The following is a 21,961-nucleotide window of genomic DNA, read 5'->3' as shown; positions in this document are numbered from 1 at the left end:
AGACGCAGCCTCCGAAGAGCGGACGCTGTGTCCACATTAGTCACTTGGTTGAAAAATACCGAAGATTACGGTTTTTAAAAATTAAAATCCAGGAAGTTGACAGAGACAAGAAGACACAAACTGGTACAGAAACAATCACAAGTTTATTTTATTTGAGTGAACATTGAATTGATAGAAAGGCCAAACCCGAAGACGTAAAATACTCCCCACTTAGAAAAACATACCACCATTAAATCATCGAGTGAAGAAGCTTAAAATGTTATAGACAGCGATGACACACCAAAGTGCAAAAGAGATCAGAGAAAATGTCCAATTTGTTTTTTTATCGTCCAGTCAGAACGTCTATGATGGCGAGTTGGGGCCATTTAAGGTTAAAAAAAAAAAAAACTCTGAACTTTCTAGATTAAAGTCGTAAAGTTATTTTATTTCTGAAATTTAAGGGGTTTATTTCCGAGAAAAAACTCACATATTTGAAAAAGAGGAAATACTGGAGGTTTTAGCTCTGAATCACCAGATCATCGTCAGCATAGAGATCGCTAAATCCGACTGCAGAGTGTAGTTTGATTATGTCGCCCACTGCAGGCAAAGTTTATTTCTCGTAAATGTGTGAGTTTTTTTCTCATAAAATTACCCTCCGGTTTCTTATTTTTACCCTAACATGCCGTCGTAGACTGTCGGATTACGATTTGCCTCTTAAAAAAAACAAACATTTTGCCTGAAGCATCGTGATCAAAGTGTGAGGTGATGTTTTTTAAACCTACATGCGGCACAGTCGATTAAGGAGGAATGATGTCGACGTCTTCGCAGAGTTTTTGCTTAGTGGCTAAAAAAAAAAAAAAAAACCCAAACAGACTTGATTGAGGCACAAAAAGAGGAAGTTGCTGTGAAAACGGTGAATAAACCATCGATCCATCGTCTCGGGAGGATAAAGTGCTGAACAATCGGTTAAAAAAACAAACAAAAAACAAGCGTACACGTTTCCTTTATGCTAATGAGGAGTGTGATAACAACACATCGTTAGCGAATCCTGGCGTCCTACCCGGCAACGAATCACTGACCAACCAGCTGTAACAGCGACGTATTTTAAATAGAGTTAAACGCTGCTTTACAGTATCCTTCAGTTTAGTCCCGTTAAATGCACGGAATTAATTACATAAGAGTTGTTAAAGAAACACTTCACCCCCAACATGTACATTTGTATTGAAACTCCTCACCTTGAACTCATGAGGAACATTTAATCCGTTAAAACAGAACTGGAATTATTATTATGTTTTTACCCTTTCAGATCTGGTCAATTTATTATAATTTTTACAGCGAAATCCAATAATTAATCCATCAATCAAAACTTCTCAACAATCAAAATAAAAGGTCGCCAAATGACGTAAGATTCATCAAGACTTCTGTGTTTTTGTTTCTTCGTTAGCTGCCTGAGAAGAAAACTTGAAGGTTCAAGATGGTTTGATGGGTGAAATATTCCTTTTAATGCAGTCGCTCAGATAAAAAAAATATATGTGAGCAGAAAAATAAAATAAAACCTTCCAGTGGAGAGGACTAAACAGTTCGGTCAAATAAATAAATAACTCATTCTTAAAATGGTCAAAACAGATCAACAACAACAACAACAAAGAAGCAGAAAAACAATAAGAAAAAGAGATTAAACTCAATTTAAAGCATCAAAATGTGGTTTACAACACAAACACACGAGAGGGAGATGATGATGTCACCGTGAACACACACACACATTTTTTTTCATGAACACAAAGATTGACGACAGATGAAGTTCATTCTGTTATTTTCTGTTTTGCATAGAAACGGGACGACTTTGCTCCAAATATCTAAACATTAGCTCATTTAAATATGTTACGATGCCTCTCCTCCTACTCGGCCCAGCCAATCAGATGGAGCAGGAGGCGGGGCTTTAATAATCAGCTTTTTGGCCGTTTGGCGCAGCGCTGTAACTGGAATCCATTAAAAGTAACTTTAGTTCACCAGAAAACTCCTGAAAGCAAAAGTACGACCGAGCGTTTGCTGCTCAGAGCATGAAACAGGAAACAGGAAACAACCCCGCCGCCATGTGATGGCGAAGCTTTAAGTTCAACATGCGTCACGTTGAGGATCCGGCGTGTTTGTGGCGTTATGACGAAGAGAAGGAGGATTTCAAAATAAATGCCACAAATCAAAAGAGGTAAATGTAACATGAGACGTTTTGGCGAATGAAAGCGTGAGGTCATAGCGTGAGGTCATGAGTTCGGATAAATACGAGGGTTATCGTTTGTCGCAAAAAGAGCTAAAAAAGTTATTAATAATTTTTTTCATACTTGGGTCAGAGAACTTGAGAACTCTCTTTAAGACTTCAAACAAAAGAAAATAACCTTTGTGGTACCGACGCATTTTTGGCACGAAAGTTGTTTTTGTTTGTTTGAAACCGGCTGCTGCTCATTTCCCGTTTGTAACCATGACAACGACGATGACGAAGAAGCGTCACACGTCAGATTGACAGGACAAACCAGCTCGTCTAGTAACAAAACGGGACGCTGCAGCGAACGCCACGACAGCAGGAAGAAACACAAACTGAACGTCTCCTTCAAAATAAAAGTCCAAGAGAACGTTTGGTCATTCAAAGGCTTTGGTTCACGTTTCTGCTCGTTTCAAGTAAAACGTCATTGGTTGCTTTAAGATGTTCTGGAAATAAACAGAAGAAATCGGACCCATTTAAAGACTAAAAAGAGCATCTTCTGACAGCGAGGGTCATTCAACGGCACCTTACGAACAATAAAGTAGGTAAAAATATAATAATGGAGCCGGCGGAGGGGAAATACTCCCAGATTATAATCCCAATGTTGTCTGAGATTAAAGTTTGGATGTTAACAAACAGAAAAACTTGAATATTCTCTCAATTTTACATGGTACATGTATGAGAGAAACTAACATGCCTTAAAGTTTTTTTCCATGTAAAAAAAATATAATCCTCTCACATTATAAAGACATTTGCAAGAAAAGAACTCAGATAATCTGAGATTTTAGTCACAAAAATGAAAGAAAAATTTACAAATTAAAAAAAAAAAAAAAAACTTGGAATATTCTCTAAATACATTTAAAGTGGTACATGTACAAGAAAACGTGTTTATTTTCCGAAATTCTACTTATGAGTTTTTTCCATGTAAAACACACAAATATTGAATGTATTAAATAAACTTGAATCCAATGAGATTATAAACTCATAAATTAGCATATTCTGAGATTTTAGTCCCAGAATTAAGATAAAAGTGGTAAATCCATGAGAAAAAACTCATAAATTTACAACAAAAACAAAACAAACACAAACAAGCAAAAAACAACAAAACAAGTAACCACATTATTGTAAATCACCGTGGTAACGTGAGCCACCGAATGCTAAATATTTTTGAATGATATCAGATATCAGAATGTTCATTAAAGAACACAAAAACAGAACGAAGAAAACTCTTTCAGTCCGTCAATTTCATGATCTTGGGAATGTTTTTTTTCCATAAATGTACGACTTTAATCTCAGAAGTTTCACAAATTCCCCAAGAAAAAAAAAAGAAACTTGAATATTCTGAGATTAAATCTACGGGGAAAAATGCACATATTTATGAGAAAAACCTGGAATACTCTCTGAGATTACCAAATTGAAAAGAATTCGGATAAATTGTGTTTTTTTTGGAAGGAGCATTGTTTTGGTGGCGTCGCCAATAATGGCGAGATTTGTTTAGTCTTAAATTAAGATGCTGTGAAATGAATTATTCGTTGTTCCTCCATACATTGCACCCTCCCCGCCTCCAACATGGGTTTACTTTCTACCTCCAGATGTTCTCCAGTTCTCCAGATGTTCTCCGGTTCTCTAACGGCCACAGTCAGTTTGTCAAACCTCTGTGGAACTCCTTCCTCACATTCAGCAGTTAAATCTCACATTTCAGTACTTCAAAACTTCACATTATTGTCTTCTTTAACGCCACAAGGTCTGAGCCTTATTCATAAAATAATACAATTATACATTAAAAACGTGTTTTTCTCCCAACAATCACAAGTGTCTTTGTTTCTCTGTAAAAAAAAAAAAAGAGGATGTCCAAACTTTCAATCCTTCTGCTACAAACAAACGTTTAGCGGCCCGGCGGAGCCGAGGGAGGTCGGCGGTGACAGCCATCACCATAGCAACAGTCCTTAAAGCGGTGCCAAAACACAAACATGGTGACAATAAATAAAACCAAAAAACAGAGAGAAGTCAACATACGATTTGGATGAGCGGATGCGTAATATCGTATCATTGGTATGAATCTGAAGGGAGCGTGATAAACGTTTCCCCGGTAACGGCTGACACAGTCCGCTACTTCCTGTTTCCTGTTAAAACGGCAGCTTCTTCAGCTGCTCGAAGGTGATGAAGAACTGGAGAGTGTGTTGAGGAAGAAAATCAGACATTTCAGAGACGGAATGAGACGAGGACACTGAAAAAAAATAGATGACATCACCTCTCTGCTTGCATCACGACTCCAGAAACCAGCAACTTTTAGAAATGATTTAAAAGTTATATTCCCTTATTTTTATATATTTAATTTTGACAATTTAATTGTTATATTTACTCCGGAATAAAAAATAATTGTTAGAATAGTTAATCAAAAAATATTTATTTAATTGATAAAATAATTATATATATATATAATTATTTATGAATAAATGATAGTTGGATTTCATTGCTAAAAATAATGTTTAATTAGTTGATAAAAAAGTAATTTTGAGGTTATTGAGGGAAGCATTAATTTTTTTTTACATACATTGTTAAAAATATTTTTTTAATTGTAATTTAATTTATAAAAAAAACAATCATTACTTATATTAAAAATAATTGTTAAATGAATTAATAAAAAGTACAAAAATAATCTTGAGATGAATTGATGAAAAAATAATCATTAGATGGATTAAAACATTTTAAATTGGTAAATTGGTAAAAAAAAAAGTTGATAAGAACAATTGATAAAAAGCAATCAAATCGATATAAAATAATTAAAAAATAATTAAATAATTGATCAAAATAATCATTACATTCATTGATAATAATCTTGAAATCGCTGTTTAAAACACAAAGAATAGACAGAAATATGAGCGTTGACTAGTCAGTACAACCCAATAATTTCATGGTCCTCACAGTCGGGACAGACCAGATCTGTGTGAGCGAGTGTCTGGTTGCCTTGGCGACCAGAGGTCTGCGGGCGTTAAAGGATACGATGATGTTCCACGGACCGAGTCGCAGCCAGTTGGGCCAGAACCCCTTGTAGAGAGCGAAGAAGCCCTCGTTCTTCCACGTCTGCATCAGTCCGTCCAGGGTTCCTTTATACATGGGGGCCCCAGACAGCACCCGCTGGTTCATCATACGGGTCCGGACCACGTCTACCGGGTTGGAGGCCAGCGCCCCCGCCAGGCCACACGTGAAACTGGAACTGAACACACGGGGTCACCGGGCTGAAGCTCAGAGAGCAGGACCACCACACCCGAACGGAGAGGTCAAGAATTATGAGACTTACATAAAATGTGTCAGGATGGTGTCTCCCATGGCGCCAGATTGAAGGAGGTGCTTCTTGGTGATGTCATAAACAGGAAGCTCCACCCCGACGACGATGGCCGCTCGCTGTGCCGTGGGGATGACGCCCTGAGGATGGCGAGGAAAACACGTCACATGACGAGGTGACAGGATAACGATAATCGAGCTGCTGAAAGCTGCGTCTTCCTCTCACGCCTCCAGCTTCTCTTGTCCTAATGTTGTCACGGTAACAACATTGTGACTTGGAAAAAGTAACGGAATGGAACTTAAAATCAGTTTTGCTATTATGCTCATGGTAAGCAGTAATGTGATGTCCCTCGTACTTTAGTTTATGTGATTTGATTTCACATTAAACAGCTTTTAATAAGACTTATTTGCAGTGAAACAGCACCCCTCCGCCGGTTCAGGTGGAGAGCGGTACTGCAGCAGGGAGACGGCGAGAGGCTTCTAAAACGGAAACACACCCGATGATAATTTGGGTTTTCTTTGACCAAGATCAGATAAAATGAGGAAAAGACTAAAAGCAAACCGGAGAGGTGCAGCACTCACTCTCCACAGCCCTCTGGTGCCTTCTGTCTGGTAGATGTTCATGAAGTTGGACATCATGCTGCCTTGAAGCAAACTGCCCTGAGCCTGCATCCGGATCTGGATCACAGACAACAACAACGGTCAAACAAGGTTAGCACATAACGATCGGAATAACATTTATATATATTTATATAACGAAATAAAGAAATCAGGCAAAATATTAACATTTAAATACAAATATATGAATGAGTCAATGTTTTTCAGTAAATAGATAAATAAGGTTATGAAATATAAATCCTGAAATAAATACATAAGCCAATAAATATATTAATAGATTTAAATATAAATATATAAATGAAACAACATTGTTCAATAAATAATTACGGCTATAAAATAAATCCTGAAATAAACAAATTAGGCAATACATATTTAAAAATATGAATAATTAATATTTTTTAAATAAATAAATATTTTTCAAATAACATTTCAATGGACTTTTATGTCATAAAACCACATTTACTTCATGCGACACTGAACATGAGAACCACGGAAATTAATACAAGGTGTATTTGGTAGCAGGAACTTGATGTGGGTGTTGATCTACTGGTGAACAGATATGCAAGTTGAGCGCCACCTTGAGGACGTCGGTGGGGTTGGCCAGAGACGAGGACAGGACGCCGGACACGACGCCACAGAAGACGTTGATGACCATCGTCTCATCTGGCAGGAGAGACGACATTTATTGATTAATAACACAAACAATAGCATTAAATAATTCAGCTGTTTTATATACGAGACAAGTACAATAAAAGGCTCCTCCGCCTTCTCCAAAGTCAAGCACTTCAAGGTACATTTCCATGCCCTTCCAGCACCTTCCAGCTGTGGTAAACTCCATATGTGTATCAATCCTCAGTATACAGTCTACTTATTATTATCACATTAAATGAGATGTTATTGTCCTCTAAACAACCAACATGATGTTTGGAGACAGCTTTTTACAGAAGGACCACAAATGAAAGGAAAACTAATTCCACTAACAGATCCACAGAAATATAATCACCAACTATTTTCATCATCAAGTCATCATCAAAAGTCATTTTTCATGCAGAAATGTCAGAAAATGCTGTTTTCAGTCCCTCAAATATGGAGATCTGCTTTTCTCTTATATATCATGTCATTACATAGAACAGATATTTACATTTAGGTCATTTAGCAGACGCTTTTGACCAAAAAGACTTACAATAAGTACATTTGTCAAAAGAAGGAAACAAAGAAACCACAACGTATCATTGCTGATAAAGTAAGAGCTAAAAATAGAACAAGTGTTAGGTCCTCATCTGAGTAAAGTAGTACCTTATTTCAAGCACTTTCAAGAACTTTATGCTACATCCAAGCACTTTTCAAACCTTAAAAACACCACACAAAAATTCAAGCGTTTTCAATGATTTCCAGCAACCGTGCCAACCCTTACAAATACTTGGTTACTGTACTTAAGTACAATGATCAGGTATCTGTACGTTTCCTCCCGACAAGTTAAAACAAACCTCTGAACTTTCTTCTCCTCACATTTTCATAAACAGGCTCGTTACTTCAGTTTCAATGCATTTGAGGAGAATTATCGATTTTTTGTTTTATATATGACGAGAGATTCAGTTAGTCTTAGAAATGTACTTTTACTTTCTACTTTGAGTACATGTCAGCACTTTTACTGGAGTAGAGAAGTAGAATCAGTACTTCAGTCAGAATAATCCCGTAATTTAATCGATCGTCCTTCTGCTGATCTCAAAGTCTCCAGTCTGTGAATGAAAGAATAACAGTCTTCTTCTCGTTGGGATGATAAACGAGCTCACGGGAGCCGTGGAGACAGGAAGTGAGGCAGGAAGTGCTCAGCGCTCACCTTCTGGGTGCGTGACGAACAGCCTCTTCAGAGAGTTGTATGTCCCGATCTTGATGGTCCCGTAGGAGGCTTGTCTCAGCAGCGCCGGAGAGATGCTGAGGAGAGAGAGAGGGATGCTGATCACTACGTCGTCTCATCGTCACCGTTTCACCTCTACGGCGAGATATCAGGCCTCTATAGTCTGGCTTTGCCGGCCCGTCTGCACCGCAGAAGCCCAGGCTGGTTTGTATTTCTTTCAACCAATCACAACGGTTGTGGGCGGTGCTAAGCTTCGGTAGCCGCTGTGGTGCGGCAACAAAATAGTGTCGGGTGGAAACCCGTTTGGAAGCAACATCGTTAAGGATCCAGAGTTCTTGGTGTAAACGCACTTTTGAGGAACCAGGTCCAGGGTGGAAAGGTCAAAATGTCGCCCCTCCGTTTCATGTGTACGGCAAATACGCATACGATGATGTCATCACCCCGCCCCCTGGGACGTCTCATAACAACAACAACGGCGGCGGCGGCCTACATGCTTGTGATCCTGCTGCAGCAGATATTGAACCTATTTGGGTTACTATGGCAACATATTCTGCTCCTCTGCCGCTACTCTGAACTAAAAAGGATTTGGTTTCTTCTTCTACTGTCTATGTTTCTATACAGCAAGCAAGCTTCATTCACAGGCTGTCTCTTCTTCTCCATTTTGGTGTATTTTCTAGCAGAAACAGCGCCACATACAGACCTGGGATATGTACTACAGCGCGCTCGTCTACAGGGGATTCGTTTGGAAACGACGCCAAGGAAAACTGGGGGAAAAAGATAATTTTGGTACGTGTGGACGCGGCCTAAAATGTCTGATTCCCCACAAAAGAAAACTCTTTTGACTTCTGACGTCTGATGAGACGTTTCTTAAAACAAACAAACATAATTTGACGGTCTGTGACCCGGCGGTGAAGCCCGTCTATACTCTAGCTCTGGAGGATCTCACTGGACTCATTAAAAACAGACGGTTTGCTAGCTGTTTGTAGCTCTTGCAAAAAACAAAAAGAGACTCCACTTGTTGTCATAGCAACGGTAAACATTCTACAGTGGCCCTAATACGCGGTCGTACTTCCATGATTGCTTCTTCAAGCCGACCATTTTTTCCCGATAATAAAAATTCACCCCGATAAACTGATTGTATCTTCCGGTTCCTGTTTGTACACGAGACCGGGACATGTTTTGGGGGTACAATGGCGACTTGATCTAGATCCTGGTCCCTGCAGGTTCTCTGTGTAAAGCGTCTAAAGAGGTGAAGAAGAAGCTGCTGCGTACCCGGAGTAGAGCGCTCGGACGCCCTCCTCCTTGCCGATCCTGAAGAGAGCGTGGAACATTCCTCGGTAGCGGACCTCCGTGTACTGGGACTGACCCTGGACTTGGAGCCGGGTCTTCGTCAGGTCGATGGGGAAGGTCCCTGAGGATTCAGAATATAAGAATTTACTGGAACAAATTACATTAAGGTGACAGGAGTCATAGAAATGTTGATGGATGATAACGACTCGTTAGTGAGGATGCATTGATAAACTGTATAATTAATACGGCCAATGGCTTTCTGGCTGATAAGTGGGTATACTGTAAACCACCAGAAAAAGAAGTGGGTATACCCCGTATACCTGCGTATACCCTCCACTACACCACTGTGTGTGTGTGCATATATATAGTCTTTATTTTCAGAATAATCTCATAGTGATGAAAGATATACTTTTTAGAAAGAAGCATTTCTGTAAAGCGTATTTGTCAGACTGTGCCGTACTACTAGAACTACTGCTGTATTAGAACTACACAACAACCAGTGAAGTCCAGCTAGTAACAAGAGTTACTGTCATGTTGACTTTAAGACACATTAAAGCTGCATGCTTAGATCCTGATTATGTTAATGTGTCTTAAAGTGATACCGTAGCTAATTCCTCTCTCCATTAGATAAGCTGCAGGTCTAAAGAATGTACTTTAATTACACCGATTACTGTCCTGTAGATTGGCTCAATCAGAGGGTGATTCTGCTCAGTCATGTTTCTGTCATAAAGTATACAGTAGAATAAACCAAGCCTGGTTTTAAAGGTCAAAATGAAACATAAATATGAACTTTACCCAAAATAACTACATTGTGTATGTATGTATTCTGTATTTATTACATCTAAATGGGGATACAGTGTCTTCTTTCTATAAACTATGGTATAATCCTAAAACTCTATGTTTACCCCATCACTATGAGCTTATTCTGTAAATAAAGACAACAACAAAAATCTAATAATAAATAAATAAAAAGCCAAATTATATTGGGGTAGCTCCAGCACCCCTAAAATGGGCCTAACAACGTCACTGATAACCCCCCACAAAAACCAATATGCAGTGTCGTGGTGCATCCTACCGAATTCTGCGACGATCGAGGCCATCCCTCCGTAGATGAACGGCTTCCAGTTGAGGCTGACCATCTCCGCGGATGAAGCCGACTCCGCCGCGTCCGCCTGCTGCAGCCCGGCTAGAAACACCAGCAGGCCGAACAGGCAGAGGTCAACGCAGGTCTGCTGCAGCCGCACACAGCAGCAGTGGGACAACATGGCGAGATACATCGGGGAGAGTCGAAGCGATGCTGCTGCTACGGGTCGACGACGTGCCTCAGCCGCAGCATCAGCATCCCAGCGAGAGAGAAAAAAAATGCGCCGGAAAGAGACGCGCAATGCACGCCGAAACGCCGCGGAGCGATGATGCCTTCATGCACCACTCGGAACATCCTACTTCCGACTTCGTACGATTACGTTCCATCCGGGAACTGAATCTGTCCTCTTTTTAAACGGGTTCTGGTCTCCCGGACTCGGGAACTCGGATATCAAAACTATAACGTTTCCATTCGTAATTCGTAATTCCGATGTATATGTGCAAAATTCCGAGTCAGCAACACGTATTTACCATAATTCCGATACCACGCGAAGGCAGCGAGAGAGATATCGTATTTGTTGCGGGGTCGCTCTATTGGCTGTGAGTTCCGTCAATCACATTTTAAAGCGATTCCATTGGCTGGCGCACCAGGAGAGCAAAGAAACACACTGTTGACAGTTCGGCGGTAGCAAGTGTCACGATAATTACATTAAGTTGATTAATATAGTTAGTCATATGATCAAATGAGACGCTGCTTGATTAAACATGTACAAAGCATTCTATTTATTACAGTGACAACATTTTAAAAGCTGAAAATCGTGCTTTGAACTGTTTCTGACGTTAGCTCGAAGCTAGGCTAAGGGCTGGGCTAATGGCTAGTCGGCTAACACTTGTGGAGATTACGAGCCATCATCACAACTTATAGTTGCCGTCACATGCGGCAACTATGTGTGTCACGTACCTGGTGGTGTCAACGATAAAATCCGCGACCTGCTACTTGACTCGGTTTCCCATGACTTCTAGCCCGACTTCAATAAAAGTGTCACCGGAAAACTTCTCGCTTGCCACCGTTAGCTTCTCATTTCAGCTAATGTCAAACGCTAAACGAACACGTTCTTCTTCTCTCGGACGTTTATCGGCAGCTGACGATCTTCAGTGTTGCTTTACTGCCACCTACTGGTCTACCTGTTGTTCAGCCCCGACATAACGGCCTCTGCCAATACATAATAATAATAACAATACCTTTTCATACAAGAAATGCAGCACAAAGTGCTTCGTAATAAAGGGAAATATACTTAAAAGGAATATAAAAACAGCTAAATAAAACAAACTGAGTAATTAAACAATTATATAGTACATTTCATCAAAGAAATGCAGCATAAGAAAGGAAAATAGAAGAAACATAAAAACAGTGAATGCCACTAAAACGCACTAATAAATGGACTAATAAAAATAATTCGAATTATAATAAAGTTTCTATAGCAACTTTCATTTAAAAAATGCAGCATAATAAAGAAAAATATACTTAGAATGAACATAAAAACAGGGAATTTGATAACTTATGTACAAATAACAATACAAATAATTCATTGGACTTATAAAGCACTTTTTGGGGTATTCAAATATCATAATAATAACAATAATAATAATAATAATAATAAAAAACAGCGATAAAATTCCATTATTAATTTAAAATTAAGAAAAGAGAACACACTTGATAAAATCCAATAAAAACATAATGCACAACATAAGATGCATAATAAAAACTACCACATAGTTATGTTAATAATAATAATAATAATAATAATAATAATAATAATAATAATAATAATAATAATAATAATGATAATAATAGAGGTGTTTCCAATATTTGGGCCATCCCAGTCGTATGTTTGAGGGCAGGCATATTTAAATAAATAAAATATATTCATGCATCTGTCCCAGTGAAGTTAATTGATAGAAGAAATGATAGATGATGTAAAGACGACACTCAGACTTTTAAAAAAAAGAAAATATTTTTGTTTTATTTGAGGAAATATCACAGTGGGTCTGCCTACAGTATCTAAATGATGATAGTATTCGTACAAACTGTTCATGGTGAGAAAAAGGAGCTTGAGTTGAAGTCATGGATCACGTCACCTCATGTGATGTTTATTTACTGTGCGATGCAAACCAACATCGACATAAGGACACCTTGCTGTTGTTTTTCTCTTCTTCGAGTCTACAAACAAAAAGAAACATTTCTCTTTGCCGTGAGCAGCACCACAAACTGAATTCCATTCACCTCAAAGCGCATCGACGTGGATGCACACATCTCAGAGATATCTCAAAATAAGTGCATGAATGATACCAAAACTAAAGAGTCTACTCAGCATGAGCAACTAAGTGAGAAACGTGTTTGTTTGTTAAATGGATCAAGCAATTAAACTTGATGGATCAAGCTTTTAAAGTAGATTTAGTTGCCTGAACTTAGAAAACAAAGTTCTATATGTTATATAACTTAATACCTCCATTTTCAAATTATATTGAAAATGATTGAATGAGCTCTTCTTATAATTTCATCTGATTTATAATGAATTAATCATTTTTATTTTATTTGCATATTTGAGTCACATAAAACTTCTTTTAAAGACTTTGAATTTAGAACTAAAAAATATTAATAAATCACATTTGACATTAATCCTCTCCCGTACATATTTTTATTACAGTTAAGTACAATTTTTTTTTTTTGCATTTAAGTTTGGTTTAAGTGGTTTTAGATTTCATGCTGCCTGTCGTCCCTTCCAGGCTACGTTTCTATGACGACGGTCTCGGTAAGAAACATGGACGTTTTTCTTTTGCGTTTTTCAAAAAGTTCCGCGTTTAGACGACATTGTGTTGAAAACAATTCACACGGATCTGCAAAAAAATCTCGGACCTAATACACTGCAGTGTGCACGCCAGGCCAGTAGGTGGCGGTGAAGCTTTCTACCAGAGAGCCCTTCAGGTGTTCAGGTAAATTATCCGTCAGCTGATCACAGTGATGATGCAGTGGATCGTTAACGTATCGGAGACAACGACACAAACGTCGCTAGCATCATCTTCTTCACGGCCGTTTCACTGCAAACGTAAACCGAGCTGTGATGTCACTGTTTCCACGGGGACCAGGTTTTGCTAGTTTATGCCGCGCATTCAAAGTTCCGAAGTCGATTCGAAGATTCGAAGATTCAAAGCCGCATTTTCCAAACATTCCACTCTGGAACCGATTTTCCAAAAGTTTACATTTGCTGCCCACCGAAACACCATCGTCGTGGAAACGGACGGCCAGAACGTAAACATACTTTTTGCGTGTTAGGCTACATTGTCTTTCACATCTTAACTTTAGAGTTAATTTGTGAACGTTGGCTTTCACCGCTTTCGACCCCGTGGAGACATCTAATATTATGTTTGTATAAACATAAAAGTAATAAAGCTGCCAGCAACAACGCAACCTCGCCGAGTATCGTGATGTATTCCAGAGTAAAAACCGGACCGGCAGGCGGGACAAGTAGTCGGTGCTAGCTGATGTAAACGTTTTCCAGGAAGAAAACTAATTGTTGTTAAAAAGGTGCAAAACGGGCGTAAAATACTTTAATTTCAACTTTAACCTCCATGCAGCAAACACGGCTTGGAAATCCATTTCCGTCGCCTCTACCTCACTCGGCCTCACACAGCAGACGTAAATCTACGTCAGTAAAAAAATAAACATGTTCAGAATCAGATGCTCTTCGTCTGAAATCTACAGCCAGAGAGAACCAGAGGGAACTGGCGTGGTGACGGTCCAAACGCTTCTTCTTCTGTGTGGTGTGTTCTCTGTTCAAACACAGGGGGGCGCTGTGGATCAGAGAGCGGTCCGCAGCAGGCGGATGACGCGCTGGTAGAGCTGCTGGACGACCGACGCCACATTCCTGAGAGTGAAACATGAACCGAGAAGATTTATGCACCTACACAGAAAATACACAAACCTGTCTGCTTTTAAAACGTTTTTTAACAAAAATAAACGCTCCAAAACGACATTATTGGTCAAATCTTGTAAGAAACAACAAGCTCTCTGCCGTATTTATGTCTAGACGACCTTATGTGTTTAAAGAGCAGCTACAATGTTAGCAAAGCCTAGCACCCATCAACCAGACTCCATTCAGAAAACCAGTGTTTTAAAAGTAGTTATCTTGTGGTCTTGCAGACAGACCTAACAAAGCATAACTTCACACCTTTTATTGATCACCATCATGATGGAGTTATTTCAGCATCGATCGCTCCAAACTAAACTGACCACCAATCACATTTTCCTTTAGCTCTTTTCCTCGACACAAACAAACAAACAGACAGACAAACCAACCTGCAGACTCACCGAGCTCCGATGGAGAAGCAGTTGTTGCGGTTTGGGTGGAGGCAGAAGAGCGACGCCACGCAGTAAACACAGCACAACAGCATGGACAGCAGCCGTCTCTTTAAGGACATCTTCAGTCTGACGGGAAACACAAAGAGGAAGTGAATACTGGCGTAATCATGAAGGGAAGTCTTAACTGGAAGATATTGTCTTATTGAAAATTATACATTAATTGATTATGTAAATTTTTCTTTGTGACAGACTATGAGTTTGTAATATTATACACTCTGTTGTCTTTTTAAAGGTTTGGGTTCAGCAAAGTCTTGAAATGAACCTCAGACTGAGGTTTTAGTAAACCAGCCGATGTGTCTGCTGCTGTCCAGTGGATCCAGCTTGGTGGAATTCAAACCGAGCACCTCTGGATGCGGTCATGATGATGTCATGAACCCAGACGGGATGGTGTTTCGGTTTCCTTGGCGATCCCGTGAATAAACACAAATGATCCCGAGTAAGACGAGGCAAAAATAAATGTACGCGTTTTGTGTGAACAAACATTTCAGTGTAATTTGCAGTTCGTTTATATAATATAAACTAAATTTGTCCTTCCTCCGTGTGACGAGAACCAGATTAAAGTACGAGATGGTAAATGTTGTTGTCAATAAACGGGGCCTCACCCACGCTGACGCGTTGGGAAGCAGCACCTAAATCATCTAAATCCCCACTGCCATCGAACGCCACAAACCCACTCCATCATCACCTCAACAATCCCGTAGAGAAGAAACGTTCTCCTTCCAAAAAATCCTCACTTTGGTTTTAAAAAAAGAAGAAAAAAGAAACAGTCCGCTGATTCTTTGGAGCAGATCCTGGGAGGACGCCGTTGGCAGAGGTGTAAACAGGATCCCATGGGTGCTGCTGGGCACCGGGCACATTAACTGCTGACCCACGCTTTTGTTTTGAAAGGTCCTGAAAGGTCTAGCAGGGGTGAATAACATTCCTATATTGTGGTTTGTTGGGAGGGAGGGGGGGGTGGGGGGATTAAAGAGAGGATGTTTCCTCTCAGGTTGCTGCTTGTTGTGTTGAGGTTTGAGTTTGATCGATCCAGTTTAACTCGCAGCTGCTCGTTAGATACCGATTCGATTTCACGATAAATGCACGTTTTCAGCCCGAACGAATTGTGACAAATTCACAAATATCTTTTGGCAGGAAGGTTTTGCAGCCGAGTGCGGGAGGAAGGAAGAAATTATTATACATGCACCGGTGTGTAAAAGCGAGTTTAGTCACACAAACAAAGACGATTAAAAAGGCTACCAAATCCTTGTGTGAATTAGAGTCTATAGCTAGTGGGTGTGAGGGATTCAGGTACAGCCGTGCTTTAAGCTAAATGCTAACATCATGGCTAAGATATCAGTTTTTCTCAGAATATTGTCATCCTCCCTCGCCGTTGTATTGATGAGATGACTATTAACAACAATAAACAGACATCAAACAGTTGGTAAAACACACTACTAAGGCTGATCATGAAACACAGACTGCAGCTGAAGCTCACTGAAGCTTTTGGATGCCAGGTGTTGTTCTGAGTGTTTGCAGCTAATGACGGAGCGTCATTAGCCAAATCTATTTGTGTGTGAATCTTAGTGGAAAAAGGTCCTGTCAGACCAGATGTCTCTGCTGAGGGAGCCACAGCAGGACAGCAGGGTTACACTTTAACTGAGACCAGGTTCATGCAGACCACCAGGTTCACAATCTACTTCTTTGTAATGAATCTGCACACAAACAAGTCATTAAAAGCCACGTTGTTACTGAGAGTCAGGTTTAGGTAATGAAACACCTTATTTAGGGAATAAATGGTTAGGCTTCAAATACGTGATCTAATTGAAAATAATAACAGGATAAAATATCATAAACACCACTAATGTAACTGAAAAAAAACTCAGGTAGACACCAACCAGGTCTCCTCCATCACGGCTGGAATAACCACTTTTGCTGCTACTGGGTTCATGACATCATCAGAAGTGCTCGGTGGATTTCACCAAGCTGGATTCACTGGATCTAGCAAGACCCACGTGGGCTGGTTCACCACAGCTGGAGGAACCAGAATTAAGCATTTATCTGTGATTTAAGATCAATAACCAGATGAAAAGGATGCTGAAATAACTCCATAATGATGGTGATCAGCAAAAAAGTGCTGAGTCATGCTTTGTTAGGTCCGTCTGAAAGACCACAAGATAACTACTTTTAAAATGCTGGTTTTCTGAATGGAGTCTGGTTGATGGGTGCTAGGCTATGCTAACTTTATGCAATAAGCGCCAAAAGAAAAAAACTCTCTTGCATTAGTTTGACAAATATATATTTTTCTTGCTTAAAAATGACAAGTACAGTAAATTAATGATGGAGAGATTTTCTGGCTCGGCGGGCGACCGGGACAAGGGTCGATCCCAGGGAGGCGATGCATGAGCAGCTGGAGGACATGCATGTGTGTGTGTGTGTGTGTGTGTGAGGGGAGGGGACAGCCTGCTGATATCGCTGGAAGTGTTTTGTGCTTCTGCATTAGTTGAAGAGATTTTAAGGACGCAATTGGATGGATGCCTCAGCGACAGATCCTTTCCTAAACTTGGACATTGTGGATTTGTTATCTCGCCTTCTTCCTCTTCCCGTGTTTGAGCTCTTGAAGTTCTTAATCGTAACCTAGTTTGTGTTTGAGCATCATCGGCTCTAATAGTCGGCTTTCACCTTAAAGTGGTTGGGTTTTCAACATGTCATATTTGAGTGGGCAAGCGAGCACCGAGCCCACCGTTAGCATGAGCTCCAGCGAGCCGATGGCCCAGAGCGACCCGAGGCCCCGGGTGATGGGCCTGATCCTGAGCATCGCCTCGTGCCTCATCATCTCCACCAACTTGCTGGTGGCCGCCACTCTACTCAAACTGCTGCTCAGAAAGAGGAGCCAGAGCTGGTGCTTCGTCCTGAACCTGGCGCTGGCCGACGCCCTGGTGGGCGTGGCCATCACGGGCCTCGCCGCGGAGGACTTTGACAGCGACGCTCAGAGCCACGGGTACACTCCTGCGAACGCCACGACGCGTCCCGCTCAGGGCAAGGCCCGCTGCCTGATGCGAATGGCGTTTGTGATGTCGCCCTGCACGGCGTCCATCGTGTCCATGTTCCTGATCTCGCTGGACCGCTATGCGGCCATCAAGATGCCCCTGCGGTACTCGCAGCGGTCCGGGAAGGGGACGGCGATCGGGTCGCTGCTGGCTCTGTGGATCAGCTCCCTCACTATGGGATTCCTGCCAGGTGAGACTCAAAGGTAGACCATCAGAAAGGCCTCAGTTACAGGTGAGACTCAAAGGTAGACCATCAGAAAGGCCTCCGATACATGTGAGACTCAAAGCATAACTCAAATTGTTTTTAATTGATCTTACTTACTGATTGATTACTTACTCTTATATTCCTCTTGTTGTACTGCACTTTGATGGAAAGCGCTTTATGAATACATTTATTATTAAAATGTATTATAAACAAGTTCAGGTATTGGAACGGGAAGGAAGGACATCTCTACTTACAGAGACGGTTGATGTCATTTTCTTGTCTAAAAGTGGTGTTTTATGGTAAATAACGTCCGTTCTCTGATCCCCAGTCATGGTGCGGCAGCTGCAGGCGGAGGGATACGCTGGCTTCTGTGCCTTCTTCTCCGTGGTCCACCAGGTGGGCATCATCATCTTGTTCAGTGTCTGCTTCTTCCCAGTGCTCTCCGTCTTCGTCTACATCTACCTGGACATCCTGAAGATCGCCTGCAGCCACCAGAAGCAGATCTGCCAAGACAGGCAAGCCGGCTCCAGGACGCTGGCGGTGGACCACCGGCACTGCTGCAAGCATCATCACCCACATCATCAGCAGCTGAGGGGCCACCACTACTGGAGCAACGTCAAGGCCCTGAGGACGGTGGGGGTCCTGGTTGGGTGCTTCCTGGTCCTCTGGTGCCCCTTCTTCGTGGTGTGCATCGTGCACCTGCTGTGTAAACGCTGCGAACTCACCGGCGTCTTGGAGAATCATCTGTGGCTGCTGGGACTGTCCAACTCGCTGATCAACCCTCTGGTGTACGCCTTCTGGCAGAGGGAGGTGCGGCTGCAGTTGGCAGACATGTTCTCTTGCTTCACAGGCTGCTCGCTGGCAGCGGCTGGACCGCCACGCGTCCTGGGGAGGTGTGACCCGCAGACACCTGGGCCGTCCGGAGCCGGAGATACCCTCGACCCGTCGCTGCTGGGGCCGACTGCCAGCAACCACAAGGCTCACGCTGCACCGATATCCGCCACGACCAATGTGTGAAAGACAGCGAACAAAGTGTTCTTGTGGATATTATGATGTGGGACTGGATGAGTTTGTCAATTTTGCAAAGAAGGATTAAATAGCCCTGTGATAGACTGGTTACCTGTCCAGGTGAACCCTGCCTTCGCCCAACGTCAGCTGGGATCGGCTCCAGCCCCAAACACGATCCTGAATACAGGATAAGCGGTAGACGATCGATGGATGGATTCCCTAAATATGCCACAACAGTTTTAATCAGCCAGGCGGCAAATCCAGGTCTCCTGATGGTCATTAGACAGAATGCAGAGTGTGTGCTGGTTGGAGACTCGTATCATCTAAAGGGTTTGGTCCAACGTTCCCAGTGAAACCAGAGGGGTCACAGGAAACAGTCCAGTTTCACAGACTCTGACGTGTGTTCCTCATCAGTCCACAAGAATCCAGACCAGTCGTGCTGCGGGACCGGGGGGGGGGGGGGTGGGGGGGGGGGCTCACTGACGCTTTGCAACCTTTATACTGCAAGTCTGCTGGTCTGCAGGGATTCACCGAGGACGCTGTAGGCTGTGATGTTATAAAAATAAAATTAATTTGTGTCTAATCGACGCCAGTGTTTGTTTTTACTTGTGTTCTTTGTTGGTAAAAGGTGTTTTGACTCCAAAGTGAAAATTTAAAACTGGGACACTGTTTTTTTTTAATCATTTTTGGTTAGATGACAGAAATGTTGGAAATTTCTGTGGTTAACACAAAAAGATTTAACTTTTCGTCCTGCAATATAAAAATACGGCAGTAAATATCTCTCTGGTGAATTTTTGCTTGGTGTAGTTTGTTTGCAGCCTCGGTTACCTTAGACTAGCTAGCTAGTTCATGTTAGCTTTTTATTTCTTCTTTTTTTGTTTGTTTTTCTTCAAAGGCAACATCATTTTATTTAAGTAAAATTAAAATTACAATTGTGAATTTTGAAGCTTTGACAAAAAGAAAAGGCGTTTGCTAACAAAACTGTAAACTTATGCTTAATTAAATGGAACAATCTCCAGCTTCAACATACATAATTGTTTTACCCTCAGAGATACCAAAGCTAATGGTGAAGTTAAGAACGCTAACGACCAGAAGAATAAATACATTTATTTTGCCGTTTGTTATCTCGAACTGAGGCAGCAAAGGTCACGAGACAGACTGGAACCTGTGACTCGGTGCAAACGAGGCTTTATTACGTCCATGTGATTTAGCTTAAAACTTTAACGGTCGTCAGATATGGTTCTGTTTGTCGAAGCGTGCTCGATATATTTCATAGAGCTGCTGGATACTCGCTCATGGAAACTTCCCGGCTGCTTGAGTCTTGATAAATATCGGCCTGTATCAACAAAGCAGATCCAGTCAGTGATGAGCAGATAGCTAACATTTACTTTAGACGGACAGGCCGCATGCAGGAAGCCAAACATTATGCACGCACGCACGCACACACACACACACACACACACACACACACACACACACACACACACACACACACACACACACACACACACACACACACACACACACCTTTAGGTTTAGGCAAACTTAAAATAAACCCTTTCTTTGCCTGTTTGGTGTTCTTGAACGTAACCCTTCCACCTTGGAATAATGCATGAACATAATGGAAGTATTCTCAGCATTAAGTCCCAATTCCGTACTCCTTTCAGGGTTACGGGTGCTGGAAATCCTTGAAAACACTTGAATTTTAGTGTGGTGTTTTCAAGGTTTAAAAAGTGCTTGGATTTAGAATAAAGTGCTTGAAATGTCTATTCTATGTGATGACATATGATATAACAGAGAAAAGAAGATCTCCATTTTTGAGGGACTGAAAACAGCATTTTCTGACATTTCTTTATGAAAAATGACTTTTGATGATGAACAGATGATGAAAATAGTTGGTGATTATATTTCTGTGGATCTGTTAGTGGAATTAGTTTTCCTTTCATTTGTGGTCCTTCTGTAAAAAGCTGTCTCCAAACATCATGTTGGTTGTTTATAGGACAATAACATTTCATTGGAATGATACAAATATGTAGTTACCACAGCTGGAAGGTGCTGGAAAAGCATGGAAATGCACCTTGAAATGCTTGAAAAGTGCTTGAATTTGACTTTGGAAAAGGTTTAGGGACCCTGTCCCTACTAAATCTGTCTTTATAGCATCCTAGTTTTGATTGTAGCATTAACTAATCAACATACTTTTATACTAAAAGAAATACTGCAATATATGTAGCATGCAAAGGCAATCATACTGCGTCTTTAAAATTCTGCTGCCAATTAAACTTAAAGGTCTACACAGTATGTATACTGTGTAGACCTTTAAGACAGTAAAGGTCTACAATCATACTTTATGTACATATACTAATGTACAATTTTCTTCATTGTAATTAGTTGACACAGAACAACTTCATGTCAGGGCAACAATACTTTTATTGAAGTAAAAGTACGTCTACTCTTAAGTAAAAAGTAGTAAAACAGAATAAAGACAACATTTATGAATAAAAATCCATGAAGTAAAGCATGGGAATACTCTTCTAGACTTTTTACAAGGACATGCGGTCCCGGTGGGTCTGGACAGGAATGATCTCTGAGACTATAAACAACACGGAAAACTACGACAGCATTTCAGGCCGCTGTAGCCGAAAGAGGGGGGCGATATTCAGCAAAAAAAAAAAAAAGTTGCAAGTTTATAAAGTCGATTGTTGCTATGACAACAAGTGAAAGCCACCGCTAGCATCTTAGTCCAACCAATCAATAAACACCCATAAGATGACAATTTGGCCTCATTTAAATAAAACCAACTATAAGCATCAACATCACCACCCTAAAGACCTTAACGAGGCGTTGTTACACGTTGGGATAGATTCATTAGAAAGTTAGCCAGCATAAATGCCGTTGTTAGCATCGTAAAAACTCTCAAATTTGCCGCTTATTT

General features: G+C 41.0%; 2 protein-coding genes across 4 annotated transcripts; one reads left to right on the top strand and one right to left on the bottom strand.

Moving 5' to 3' along the window:
- Positions 1-124: 124 nt before the first annotated feature.
- On the bottom strand, positions 125-11,469 carry slc25a14 (solute carrier family 25 member 14). Of its 3 annotated transcripts, none has more exons than XM_084029598.1 (9): positions 11,332-11,469; positions 10,363-10,473; positions 9,270-9,408; positions 7,980-8,074; positions 6,717-6,802; positions 6,104-6,199; positions 5,538-5,662; positions 5,240-5,453; positions 125-4,404 (listed from the first exon to the last, which is right to left on the bottom strand). In XM_084029598.1, exons 2-9 carry the CDS (start codon positions 10,424-10,426, stop codon positions 4,363-4,365), a joined length of 861 nt encoding a protein of 286 aa, XP_083885724.1. In that variant the 5' UTR covers positions 10,427-10,473; positions 11,332-11,469; the 3' UTR covers positions 125-4,362. The 3 variants fall into 3 exon arrangements, with proteins under 3 accessions (XP_083885724.1, XP_083885725.1, XP_083885723.1); XM_084029599.1 differs by having other exon boundaries at positions 10,363-10,516; positions 11,332-11,422; XM_084029597.1 differs by lacking the exon at positions 11,332-11,469 and having other exon boundaries at positions 10,363-11,298.
- A 6,095-nt stretch (positions 11,470-17,564) lies between these two features.
- Positions 17,565-19,038, top strand: gpr119 (G protein-coupled receptor 119; the record flags this gene model as incomplete). Its single annotated transcript, XM_084028191.1, has 2 exons — positions 17,565-18,006; positions 18,350-19,038. 2 exons carry the CDS (start codon positions 17,565-17,567, stop codon positions 19,036-19,038), a joined length of 1,131 nt encoding a protein of 376 aa, XP_083884317.1.
- Between the last annotated feature and the right edge of the window lie 2,923 nt (positions 19,039-21,961).

This window comes from Eutrigla gurnardus (assembly GCF_963514095.1).
Source record: "Eutrigla gurnardus genome assembly, chromosome: 15".
NCBI classification, from domain to species: Eukaryota; Metazoa; Chordata; class Actinopteri; order Perciformes; family Triglidae; genus Eutrigla; species Eutrigla gurnardus.
Note: the sequence above shows the minus strand (reverse complement) of the source record. Positions and strands in the feature narration are given on the sequence as shown.